Below are 13,563 nucleotides of genomic sequence, written 5' to 3' on the forward strand. Positions count from 1 at the left end.
CTGTGGGTCACAACCCCTCTGGGGGTGAACAACCTTTTCACAGGGGTCACCTAACACCATTGGAAAACATTTTTATGATTCATAACAGTAGCAAGATCAGCTACAAAGTAGCAAGACATTAATAATTTTCTGGTTGGGGGTGGGGCATGAGGTTACAGCATTAGGAAGGTTGAGAACCACTGTCTAAGGGATATCTATGAATATTAACCAAGCCATTCATTTATAATGAAATATTTTAGGATGAACATAATTTGTAGAGTGGATTTACAGTTTTAATGTAGGTAATGGGAAATGAGACCAACTTTATTTACATTAGACAAACTGAGTCACCATCAGCTAGAACTTGGAGAACTCAGTTTGTAAACTGTTTCCCATCAGATGAAGCTGAGTTAACAGGGGCATAACAAAGAAAGGGAGGCAAACAGCAATCAATAAATAGCTTTTGAGCTTCATCCCAAACAAGGGCAAAAGACTAAAATTGTTGTTAAAACCTAAGACATGTTTCTAAGTTTGTTAAACATATTTCTAAGTTTGTGTTTGGGACCCTTACCCCTTTTAAAAAAAATCACTCAACCCAAAGTTTCTAAAACAAGCTAATTCTTTATCTTTTAAAGAGTGTATTTAGTGGTTCTGACTTAGTGACTACGTACACGGAAAAGCCCATACATGATTTACATGTAGAGATAAAAGAAAGTTTTGGACAATTCAGCCTTGAGCAGGAGAAATTGGGGATCATTTTGCCTGTTAATGTAAAATCCATCAGTTCTTCTCAGCAGGGACTCCAGACCTGGTGGTGCCAAGGCGGTAACAAATAGCTCCACCACCGAGGGGGAAATGGGCCGCCCAGCAGGAGCTTTCTTCCCCGAGTGTTATTTATAGGAGTTCTATTTGTTAACATGTTTCTGCTATCAGGCTGAAGGACAGCTAACGATTTAAAGGATTGCTGGGACCATTGTTTAATGATAAGACGATTTATGTACAGTTGCAGATTCTAGGTATACCTGCAGTTTCGGTATTTAAACTGTTACCGCCAAGACAAGGGGGTTGTGGCAAGCTTGGTGCTGAGGGAACAGGCAAGCAGTAGTAGAGATATTAGGACGACTGCAGGAAAATGCTCTGAGAAGAAATCAGCGACCTACACCAGGCTTCAGGTTGGCAAACACACATATTTTCTAGATCACTTTTAAGTTTCTACGTAAAATTAAATTTAATAGGAAACAATGAATTAAACTCAGAATTACCTGTGGTTGATTTGAACAATCTGAAAGAATGATTGCACAGTTATTTTTAATTACATATCCATTTACAATATTTTATCTATAGAGTTCCAGTCAATGAATTAAAATTTCAATACAGGGCCTCATTTTCACTTAATTAGCAAAGGAAAACTGATTTGAGACAATGAAGTCATCAAAGCTGGTCAATTTAACCAAAGGAAAGAGTAAGTCATTCTAAAGGATGTTTTCCAGAGCAGTCTAAGACTTTAGTGGTGAATGTGCACTAAAAGGAATAAAACTGCAGAAACACATTGTCGGATCTAGAAAGGAATGTTTTAACAAAATAAAGGCGAAACAAAAAGACAAATACATTTATAGAGGGAGAAGATAAGAAATTCACCTATTTCTACTTAAAGTCATCATAACTCAAATGATTTTTATTAGAAATGTGCAATGCACTGAAGTTTGAATAGGGATGAAGTAGAGCAGACAGGAAGCTGGGTCCCCTTCCTTAAGAGCCATCGTCAGGGGAATTGTCCCTGCCCTTGTTCTCCTGGGCCCAGCCTCCTCAGGGAAGCTGAGTGCCTTCCCCCTTCTTGAGAGAGGGTTTTCTCTTGAAGTGTGGTAGCTGAGTCATACTGTTACCATCTGAGAGGGCAGACAGGCAAAAGCTTTTCCTCCTCTTCCTGGGTAGCTCAGAAGAACCAACACCCTGGCTCTCACTGCCTGAGATAGATGGCAAGGGCCCTGGATTTTGTCCTGAGGATAGAGTCTCTTCTTTGGAGGATGTACTTTCAAATCCCCTGCTGTCTAAGGTACAAATTGTCATTCTCCTTTTTGTTTTCCGAAAAGTGGAAGGACTTGGAGACAGCCATACTAGCCCTGTATTTTCCAAGTCTTTCTGGAGCCTTGTGCTGCGTCTCACTTTGCTTTTACCCCTTGGTCTCTGAAAGCTTTGTTCTATGGTGTTAGACAGCTCTTCAATCAGCTGGGAATTCCCTAAACCAATCCCTACAGAGTTTTCCCCACTGCAGGAAGATGCAGGGTTCCTGTTTTGATCCAGGTATGAACTCTGACCCTCACAATACATAGTGTGTCTTCTCCACTTCCTTTCTCTACCACTAGCAGTGCTGCCATTTTCTGCACATTTCCTTCCCGCATTCTCACTGTGGCTTGTAGATTCTTTTGTATTTTCAATGAGGACATCTTCTGAACAGTTATGTTCTCTTTTTGAGTCAGTTGAGAAAGGGCTGCCCTGCAGATTTCCCTGTGGAGCTAGGCATTCACTCTCTTTCTCACACTTTATATTCATACTCTCTGAAATGGTAAGGATCTCACAAGGATTTTCCAAACTTTGACCAGCCTTGAGAAAGTCCTGGCTCTGAAGGCTGCCCAGAGGCTTTGGATTATTGGACACAATGTGACCGTGGTGGGTCACAGAAGCACAAGGCGCAAGACTGCTTTCGGTCTTAGTCCCGGTTTTTGGCTCCTTTGCACTTTGACGTTTACTCTCCGCTCTGTCTGCTCTGGTGTTCCCTTCACTGCCTGTGTCTCTGGTACCGGCATTTGGCCCTCCCTCAGAAGCAGCAGGGAGAGGCAATAAGTAACAGCACAAGTCAGAGACAACAGACTGATCAGGAGCTGGATCCAGCTCAGGTGGATCCTCCTTCTGTGGCAAGCATCTCTTCCTTTTCGTGGGAATTTCAAAAGAGGTTCCTTCTTCCAGCTCACCACGGATGTTGAAATCATCTATGGACATATAAACACTTAGATTCAATTACAAAGAACAGCGCAATGCCTGTTAAATAAGCAGTGTTTCACGTACATGAACGCACTCTCTATAACACTGTTGTTTTAAGCTTTCAGAACTTACATAGCCTACACTCATCACCTGGCCCCTGTTCTCATGCCTTCTCTGTCCCTCTTACTGTGCTGTTCTTGATCTCATCTGTCACTTTGTCCCTCTTACTGCCCTAGACCATAGGTAAAGAAAACTCTTCAACACATGAATTCTATATAAAGCATACAACTTCAGATTATGAAAACGAGACTGCTGTCCTAAGTAGCTTCCTTGTCACTAATGTGCTTCCATAGCATGAAGCCCAATAGTGTGAGACATTTACTATTTATCTGAAAAAAAAGAAAGGACATTACACCTTTCAAATTCTATGAATGTCTTCTTGAAACAAGGTGATAAAAATTAGAATTCTTAGGTACTTGAAGACAAAGCACCTAAACTGTATGGTACTCATGTTTCCCAATAATTCCTATATAATTGTAGACAGAGCCATGGGCCACAATCTCCAAGTCCAGCCCTTGTCCTTCTTTCTGACTAAATAAGCTTTGTCCTCTGGGTAGGAACATCACATGTAGCTTTGTGTATGTACTTCATGGGTGAGAAAACTACTAGTAAGGCTTGAAATTAACAAAAAATATGCTCTACAGCAGTGGTTCTCAGCCTTCCTAATGCTGTGACACTTTAATGCAGGTCCTCATGGTGTGTGACCCCCAACCACAAAATTATTTTTGTTGCTACTTCCTAACTGAATTGTGCTACCATTAAGAATCGTACTGTAAATATCTGTGTTTTCTGATGGTCTTAGGTGACCCCTGTAAAAGGGTCATTTGATCCCCAAGAAGCCTGCTGCAACTCACAGGTTAGGAACCACAGTTCTAGAGTAATACAGTTCTTAGGATTTTAAAATCAGTGCTATTAGATTCTATATCTATTATCCAAGATAATGTTTTTTAGCTCATCATTCAAGTAAATATAGAAAAGGTTTTAAATTAAACCAAAGGTGAAAGATACATAAAAAATAGTTAAACCTAAAGTTAAAAAAACCAGTTTCAATCTGAAAACACACCCATGCTGAGAGCAGGTAAAATACTATGTAGAGATTCATACAGCTCATGATTTACAATGACTACATGGGCAAGGTTCTTTTATAGCTTTAAAATTGGTACACACAAACACACACACACACTGTGTGTGTGTGTGTATTCCAGTATACAAGGGAAAAAAAAAGAAGAGGTTTTGGGGAGAGAAAATTACAGGAAGAGATGGAAAAAACTGGATTTGCTTCAAACCTTCTTTTCAGGTGACAAAGATTAATTATAGATTAAAAACACCATCGAAGTATTTTTTGGTGATGGAAGCAGTTACATTTTAATACACAAACAGAAATAAGGCCAGGTTTAGCAGGTAAAAATGGCAGACATCCTATTCCAAGGCAATCATCCTATGAGAAGGAAATGAGCCTAAAGTGAGTTATTCTGAGTAGCTGTTAAACTTTTGCTTTGTACTCATGTTGAGACACTGGTGGAAGCCAGAGTCCATGGTGATATACATAATTATTCTTGAATTCTCTAAGAAAGTAGGTAAAGATCATGTGACACAGGACAAAGGTAGCTACTTTAAAATGCTGCAAACAAAATTACCATGCTAAATGGAGGTACTTTTTTTTTTTTTTTTAAAAACAGTTTGAGCAAGAAAACTCAGTTTAAAACTTAGACATTCTAGGGACTAAAGAGATAGGTGGCTCAGTGGTTAAGAACATTTGTTACTCCTGCATGATGTGGGTTTGGTTTCCAGAACTCATGGCAGCTTACAACTATCTGTAACTCCAGTTTTGGGGATCTGATGTCATCTTCTGGTCATAGTAGGCACCAGGCATGCATATGGTACACATCCATTCAGACAAAACACTCATACACATAAAATAAATAAATCTTAAGATATAAATCAACTTGGTCTTTACTTGTGAATCACTTTCATGGTAATCAAGCTCAACTTATACATATTTCTATATTATAATTCTAAACAAATGTTATGAGGCAAGTGTTTTCTATTTTTTGTTATTACCATGCATTAATAATCAGTTATTTTGTGATAACACAACCAAACATAATTCATTATAATAAAATGCTTTAAGAAGCAAAAAGTAGATGAACAAAAATATCCCCCAAAATTGCATGCAAATTTTGTGTCTGGATTCTCTGATAAAGGTGAGAATTTCATCAGATTTTGAAAGAGAGTCTAAGTTCCTCACAGGTTCTAGACTTCAACTTCCTATACTGGTAACAAATTCAGTCTTATCTGTAAACGCGAATGGGAAATGGGAAGAGACAAAGAGTACAGTGGTTACAGAGAGGATGGGAGAGAAGATGTTAGAGGCTAGAGAGCAGCACCTGAGCACGTCCTCTGTGTGCAGTCAGCCAGAGGTGTCGCCTCAGAGACTTCAGGCAGCTCAGGAATGGGGCTCAGGAGTGGCTTCTTGGATGCGATGTCTCTTTGCCCATATAAGCACTTCTCAACACCCTTTTTCCCTTTTCTTTTCTTTTTTCTGTAACTTTTTAAAACCTGAAAAGATATGTATTAAGACACTGTAACTTGAGAATAATGCAACAATATGATAGACTCTAGCCTTTTATGTCTAAGATATTTCTTATCATTTTTTAAAGTCTGTGAGCTTTATTTTAAACAGAAAAACTTAAAATCAGTCATTCTGTTTAAAAAATTTAGGTTCAAATGCCAGAAAGGTAGCTTATATAAAGTCAGATAATCTATGAATCCTAACTCAATATTGTCCAATGAGCATTTGCCAAAGTAAAATGGCAGATTAGAAGCTATACAGTTGAACGAAGCTAATTTATAAGATTATTTATAACCGGATGTGATAACCTAAGATTAATCTAGCATGTAGGGTCTGAAGAAATGGCTCAGTGGTTAAGAACTCTGGCTGCTCTTCTCAGGTATCTCAGTTCAATTCCTAGCCCCCAGCATGGTGGCTCACAACTGTTTGTAACTCCAGTCTCAGAGGGTCCAATGGAACCAGGCACATATGTAGTCATATACACAAGCAAAACAATTATACAAAAAAAAAAAAAAAGAATCTAGTATGAGTTATCTACTGAAGTGCTATAGGAGCCTGCTCTCTGTTCATAAATCCTGTTAAAGAGAAAACAGGTGTTTAGATAATATTGAAAGGTAATATAAATCTGGATGAACTTCTGAAAGCAATAAATGAATTAATGATTAGTATAACAAGATCACACAGGCTTAGGATATAGCTTAGTGGAAGAGTACTTGCCTAGCTTGCAAAAGGCTCTGGGTTTGAGCTCTAGTAAAAGAGTCTAGGCCAGCACAATAAGAAGACAGCTGACTCTAAAAATGTGAATATCCACAAAAATTTTAAGTGTCTTAATAATAACTTTTGGAATGCAGGATTATATTTAATTCTGAATGCCCTACCAGCACTGAGAAATAGTTTTGTTTAAAAATGTTCCACATTGGGGGAAAAAAAAACTAACTTTAGGGAAATTAAAACATTATACTGAAACGAAGGAAGACTTTTAATAACAAAAGAAATGAAAGATACATTCAGACTTTCAACAGAAAACAGGTTTTGATAATTAATACTTCCAGAAAGTGAGTCCATCTAAACACTTAGGGAGGTAAAGCCAGTGGACAACATGTGTGCTGTGAGAACTAAAAGTAAATAGGATGTGGTATTTAAGGACTCTTGGTTTAAGAGCAGTTACTACACAGTCAGTCTCCAGGCACACAGGCACACAGGCACACAGTCAGTCTCCCGCCGACAGGCTCTCAGGACAAAATGCAAAGAAAGAACAATGTCCCACTCTAATCTTGGGGGCAAGCGCTCTAGCAGCAGAGTAAAAGAACAGTATTTGTAGGCAGTCAACAACAGATCACAGGCAGAAGGAAGCTGGCATATACGGCCCTGGCAACCATGCTGGGGCAGCTGCTAGTACAGCCCTGTGTAATACAGTGAACCCAGTCAGAGCAGTGTTGCCTGCATACCGAGGCCAGCAAGCACCTGTGAGCTTAACCTGAAGAAACTGCCCACAGGATTTTAGGTGAAACGATTGGTGGAAAGGAATGGCTGAGATTCAAGAACACAGAAACGGCACAGAACTCTATGTTCCTTGAGGTATCTATAGATAACTTGTAAAAACAAAACCAAACACAACATTCCATGCCAAAATAACTCTAGAATGCTATAAGATGAATGTTGCCCTTGGTGATATGCAATACATATTGAACATGTGATTTTGTGAGAAGTTCTCAGCATAAATAATCTCTATGCACATAAGTAAAGTGCTGGGTTAAATATTTTTTCATTAAACTTTCTTTTTTATGGAACATCTGTTGACATTTCATGGACTAGATGAGGAAATGCTGGCTTGGTCAGTGGATGTAGAAGCCAAGAGAAAAGAAATATTTTAAGGTGGGGTTCACAGATGTGTTGTAGAAGAGAAACATTTGGCCTTTGGGTTCAAATTCTATCATTTAACTGCCAAGTATAATCAACTGAATATCTTATTGTCCTCCCCCTGCAGAATGGGAATCACAGTAGAGTCCCCTACAGAAGGCTACAGTTATGTTGCCAAGATAGTATGCACAAGACCTGCACAAGTCCAAGGCAGCAAAATCCCAACATGAAGGAAGGGAAGTGGGCAAGTCCCATCCCTAGCCAGAAAGGTATTTACAAATAGTTGGTAGGAGTGCTATCAGTTTTCTTCAAAGAACAGTGTGTATGTAAACCACATGGCAGGCCTCATGCTATGAAGCAGACAGACAACAAAAATCAGACTCCATGTTTTTTAGTGGTGTTTTGCTTTTCTTACTTTTTTTTTTTTTTTTTTTTTGAGAAAGAAATTCTCAAAGAGGGAGCTCAAATGTGAATTGGTTAACACAAGACTTGACCATGTCCACCAGAGTTGGGTGCTAGTTATTATAAATCTTCCAAATTCTTTCCTGTTACTTTGAGAGGAAAAATACCTTAAGGAGATTTTAAATTGTTAAATAAAAGTATCTCTGGTTTACAATGTTTGGTAATGTATATTCTGTGCAATGGTTCCATCAAGCGAACAGCACAGCCATGACCTCACATATTCTAAAAACATGAATGTCAAAGAACATGAACTGTGTTGAGCTTACCTAAAATGTCAATGTGCTAGCTACTTTTATGTCAACCTGACACAAGCTAAAGCCATCTGAGAGGAGGGAACCTCAGTTAAGAAAATGCCTCTAAGGGGTTGGAGATTTGGCTCAGTGGTAGAGCGCTTGCCTAGGAAGCGCAAGGCCCTGGGTTCGGTCCCCAGCTCCGAAAAAAAAAAAGAACCCCCCCCAAAAAAGAAAAAGAAAATGCCTCTATAAGAGGTAAGCCTGTAGGGCATTTTCTTAGTGACTGATGGGGGAAGGCCAAACCCACTGAGGAACATACCATTCTTGGGCTGGTACTCCTGGGTTCTATAAGAAGGCAGGTCAAGTAACTCTCATGGAGCAGCCAGTAAGCAGCACCCTCCATGGCCTCTGTACCAGTTCCTACATCCAGTTTCCTGCCTTGCCTGACCTCTTTTGATGAACAGTGATATGGAAGTGTAAGTCAAATAAACCCTTTTCGCCCCAACATGCTTTTAGGTCACGGTATTTAATTACAACTATAGAAACCATAACTAAGACAAGTGATTAAGGGCTACAATTCTGTTTTAAAGTCATAAGCTAATAGACCAGCAAAATAAAAGATCTATCTTACACGTATATCTAAGCACTGATCTTATCCATAAGATCTGATCAGCTGACTAAGAACTGGCCCCAAACTGGAATTTACTTGAGTATAAAAACAAAAAACAAAACCACCTTTCTTACAGCACAATAACTAAAGATGTATGGAACCTTGGCAGAAGCCATGTGATCTGAAATGGTAAGGTTGGTTCAGGTCCTGGAGTGGATGGAAGACAATGGAAGGAACTTACCTCTACTTTTTTTTTTTTAACTTTTTTTTCCTTCTCTCCAAATCAGGTACATTTTTAACACAGGTCAGAAGGCAGAAGTAAATGTTTTTAATTTTTTCCAGTCACATAATTTATTTAAAAATGTTTTTAAACTTATCAAAAAATAGTCAGGGGAGGTAGCTGGAGAGATATGGCTCAGTGATTAAAGGCCACAGGTTATTTTTACAGAAGACCTGATGTCATTCCCAGCTTTCACATGGCAGGTCACACCCTACTGTTACTCCAATCCAGGGGATCACACCCCCTCCTCTGGTCTTAGGGCACCAGATACACAGTTGGTACACATCCACAGATGAATGAGCCCATACACATTTGGAAAAAAAATAAAAGGTTTGATGTGCTATCATGTGCTTCTAGTCCCACAGGAAAAAGGTGGAGGCAGGAGGACCACTGCGGCCCAGGAGTCCAATGCTGGCCTAGGCAGCACGATGAAATGTAATCTCAGAAGGAGACTGCAGATTCACTGCATCCTAGCACATGTACAGTCGACAAAACTGTACATCAAGAAGATTATAAAGCCCTGCTCTGATGCTGACACGGCTCCAATGAAGCAATGCAGTTCTTATATTTCTTTCGCTCAAAACACTCTGCTGCTGTCCTTTTAACTTCAAATAGCCCATGATAGAGAGAACCGTATACCGAATCCCATGTACCTACTTCAGCAATTAGAAACACAGAACTTAGGTTTCATTTATAATCCCCTATCCTTGGATTTTAATGGATATCACAGGGTATCATTTCATCTGAAAGAATCATTTTCTTATTAAAATAATTATAATAAAATGCAACAAGAAGTATTGATATAGAAAACCTAGAAAACCACTGAGAAAACCATGCTGTCTCAAAAATATGTGTCTCTTATTTACATAACCTCAAATAAAATGATAGTGTGGTTGTTAACAGGGGCTGTGGATAGGAAGGGGACAGGGCTATAAAACCACAACAGAAGAGGCTGTGTGGGTAACAGGTCTGGTATCCTGACTGCATTTGCACGCTAGCTGTGATCCTTTATTAGTTTTGCTAAGAGTCCTCATTAGGGAGAAGTGGACAAGAGCCCTTGTCATCCTTCCTTATTTCTTACAACTGCATATTTCTGAAAGTGATCTCAACGTTAAATACTCACAACTCAGCAATTTCCCCTAACTGTCTCTTCAATTTGTGGACTTCTTAGCTGGTTAAAAAAAAACCTCTTACAGTTGCCCAATTCAGGATTCCCATCAAGTCTACATAAAACCTACTTGGTTGATAAAGCTCTAAGTTTCTCTTACTCTGTGGAATTTTATTTTGGGGATACTGGTTGTAGTTGGCTAGTCCTGGTTGTCAACTTGACTATATCTGGAATGAACTACAATCAAGAATTGGAAAGCTCACCTGGGAACTTAATCTTGAGGCTGAGAGATACAAGTTTCTGACCTGGATCTTGGTATTGAGGCTATGAATCCCAGCAGGCCAAGGCAAGGAGATCTCTGAGTTCAAGGTCATCTGGGACAAAGCAAGTCCCAGATCCAGGCATGGTGGTACACACCTTTAATCTGGGACACATCTTCTGCTGGAGACCAGCATCACTGAGATGAAAGCTTCTGGGAAGTGTTTTCTGAGAGCACAAAGAAGCTGTGTTCCAGAGGTAGCCAAGGCTGTACCTCACGCTGCAGCTTTACTTGGTGCTGTGTAAGAGTCATCTAGGTGGTACTGGTTTTGAAGGTATGAAGGGGTTATGAAGAGCAGCTGAGGCTTGGCACTGTGAGAGACCATGGAAAGCCATTGGTGAAGGTGCAGCCTCAGTTGTAGTTGATGGCCCAGAACTGAAGGGGTCATGCAAAAGATTTTAGGCTTGGTACCACGAAGAGACCCTATGAGAGGTTACTGGTAAAGCCTGGTTGCAGCAGAAGACCCCAACATATCGGAGATGCCAGTACCATGGGATGATCACCAAGAAGAGCAGCAGCAATGAAGTAGATCAACCTGAGCTTAAGAGTACTAGAGAGGGCAGAGCTGGAGATGTGATGCCAGCCCTTTGGAGGAGCCCAGAAGATCATGTGTGGATCCCAGACATTGGAACAAGAAGCTGTAAATTGTCTTGGAGATTCCAAATTGTTCGAGATGCCAGGGTTGTGGGTTAACTGCTGAGGAAAGCTGCTAATGGAGTGGAACCAGCCCAGGAGAAAGGACTTTGTTGCAATCAACAAAGATGAAAAAGGCGTTGGAGATCTGAAGACTGCTTTGCCATCAGACATGGAGGTGCAGAGTTTGGAATTTGCCAAAGTGGTTTCCTGTCTTGCTTTGGGGATTACAGTTAAGTGATTGGATGAACCTCAGAAGAGACTTTGAACTTTAGACTTTTAATATTGTTGAGACTGCTGTAGACTATGGGGGCTTTGGAGTTGGAGTACAGACTGAGCCTGCATAATGTCATCGAGAGGCTTTACCCAGCAACTGATGGTAACAGATGCAGAGACCCACAGCCAACATTAGGCAGAGCTTGGGGAATTCTGTGGAAGAAGGGGTCAAAGGATTTAAGGAGCCAGAGAGGTCAAGGTACCACAAGAAAACCTACAGAATCAACTAACATGGGCTCAAAGGGGAACAGAGACTGAACCACGAACAGAGAATATGCATGGGATGGACCCAGCCCCTCAGTACATAGATGCTGATCACTTACTAAATGTCCTGGAAAATGATCAAGTTATGTATATGAGAAATGGTCGCAGACCTTGGGGCAAAGACAGATCACATACATGAATATTTAAGCAGAACAGTGGTGTGTGATGAGTGCCAATTAGAAGACTGAGCCATTATTGAAAACAGAAGGCTTGATGATCCAAGTAAGTCAGCATCAGGTTGGGTGCCCGCATTGTTTGTTATGTATGCCTCTGCCATGCATGAGGCATGTCCCTTTGGTGTGAAAAACTATTCATTTGTTGGTTCATTGAGGATGCTCTGACTGATTCACCATGGTGGGTCTGATTGAACTGTGGAAATGATGGAACATTCAATCAATAGCTGGTCAGCTGGCCACTATTCCTTTGCTAAGTATGCTAAAGTATGCTATTAAGGCTCTTTTCAAAGTCCCGTGCTCAACAGACTTAAACCCTTTCCAGAGAAATGCAACATAAATTAGGACTTTAATTTTAGAATTTTAGTAAATATTCCTTAAATACGTAAAAGACAATCAAATTTGTGAATCAGAAGACAAAAGTTATTTGCAAAAACCAAGCCTATTTAATTGGCTTTTATACTATAGTCTTTTTAAGTAGGCAATTGTTTAATATTACTTTCAATGGGTTTCACTGTAATGTAATAGGAGCCTTCACCACACTAAATGGATGATATTTGCATACATTAGAATATAGAAAAATCTCAATATTATTTGGCCCACGAAGGAGACATGATTCAATAGTATTCAGCCCACAAAGGAGACAGTGTCTAGAAAGGGGGAGAAGGATTCTTTGTTGTTACTGACACACTGAGGGTAATGAATTCATTGTGTTGGTTATCTGGGTTATAACTTCTTTTGTTGTTCAGATTTTATTTTCATGCCAGGGAGTGGCACTATTAGAATGTGTGGCCTTGTTGGAGGAAGTGTGTCACTGTGGGGATGGGCTTGGAGATCTTCCTCCTAGCTGCCTGAGGATGCCCTGTCCCTGTCTTCCTTCAGATGAAGGTGTAGAACTCTCAGCTCCTCCTGTACCATGCCTGCCTGGATGCTCTGCCTTGACGATAATGGACTGAACCTCTGAACCTGTAAGCCAGCCCCAATTAAATGTTGTCCTTATAAGAGTTTCCTTGGTCATGGTGTCTGTCCACAGCAGTAAAACCCTAAGACACTGGAAGAGGGAGCTTTAAAAGACCACTTACTTGATGCGTAATTCTCCCAGAATTATCTGAAGTCTGGATTTGGGTAGCTATAGTCATGGTGTATCTTTACGTACCTATGTCTACTATAACATGGTTTCACTAACTTTTGACAAACATTAATTAACAGGTACAAACTGTGTAACTGACAAATTACAATTGCATACATTATGGTACACAATATATTTTGATATATACATACATCTCACAATGATTAAATCAAGCTAATTAACAGATCTGTCACAAACTTTCTTTGTTGAGAACACTTAAGCTGTGATTAGGAATTTCCCAGTTGAGTTCTTTACCATGGATACCTTGTGTGGTTTACTTCAGAAAGGACCCCTTCTTCCTTTTAGATGGGGCCTCAATATATATATAGCCTTGGTTGGCCTGGAGCTACTTGTGGCAATCTTCCTGCCTCAGCCTGAGTGCTGGGATTACAAGTATGTGCCACTCTGCCTGGTAAATTATACTCTTTAACAAGTGCTCGATCTGCACTAACCTACAGCCTTCACCAATCAGTATCTGACTCACTACTTCTGAATCTAACTTTTAAAATGTCAGACTCTGCAATTGTTTCTTTGTGTCTGCTAATTTCAATTAACACAACATCCCACAGGCTTAAAACATGGTGTTGCAAATGACAGTACTCCGTGTTTGTGACCAGATAGTTTTA

At 40.0% G+C, this 13,563-nt stretch overlaps 1 protein-coding gene across 8 annotated transcripts in view; it reads right to left on the reverse strand.

Annotated features, from left to right (window-relative positions):
- Nucleotides 1-1,256: 1,256 nt before the first annotated feature.
- Nucleotides 1,257-13,563, reverse strand: part of Cdca2 (cell division cycle associated 2) — a 46,165-nt gene continuing 33,858 nt past the window's right edge. For 7 of the 8 annotated variants that reach the window (XM_017599696.3, XM_063274292.1, XM_006252118.5 and 4 more), the window contains 2 exons: nt 5,406-5,577; nt 1,634-2,966 (listed from right to left, as the gene is read on the reverse strand). In XM_017599696.3, coding sequence (XP_017455185.1) covers nt 1,786-2,966; nt 5,406-5,577 — 1,353 coding nt within the window. In that variant the 3' untranslated portion in view covers nt 1,634-1,785. Of the gene's footprint in view, nt 2,967-5,405; nt 5,578-13,563 lie in introns of all 8 variants that reach the window. The other variant, NM_001107273.1, reaches the window with a different exon arrangement.

The sequence above is a fragment of the Rattus norvegicus genome, chromosome 15, assembly GCF_036323735.1.
Source record: "Rattus norvegicus strain BN/NHsdMcwi chromosome 15, GRCr8, whole genome shotgun sequence".
Lineage (NCBI taxonomy): Eukaryota > Metazoa > Chordata > Mammalia > Rodentia > Muridae > Rattus > Rattus norvegicus.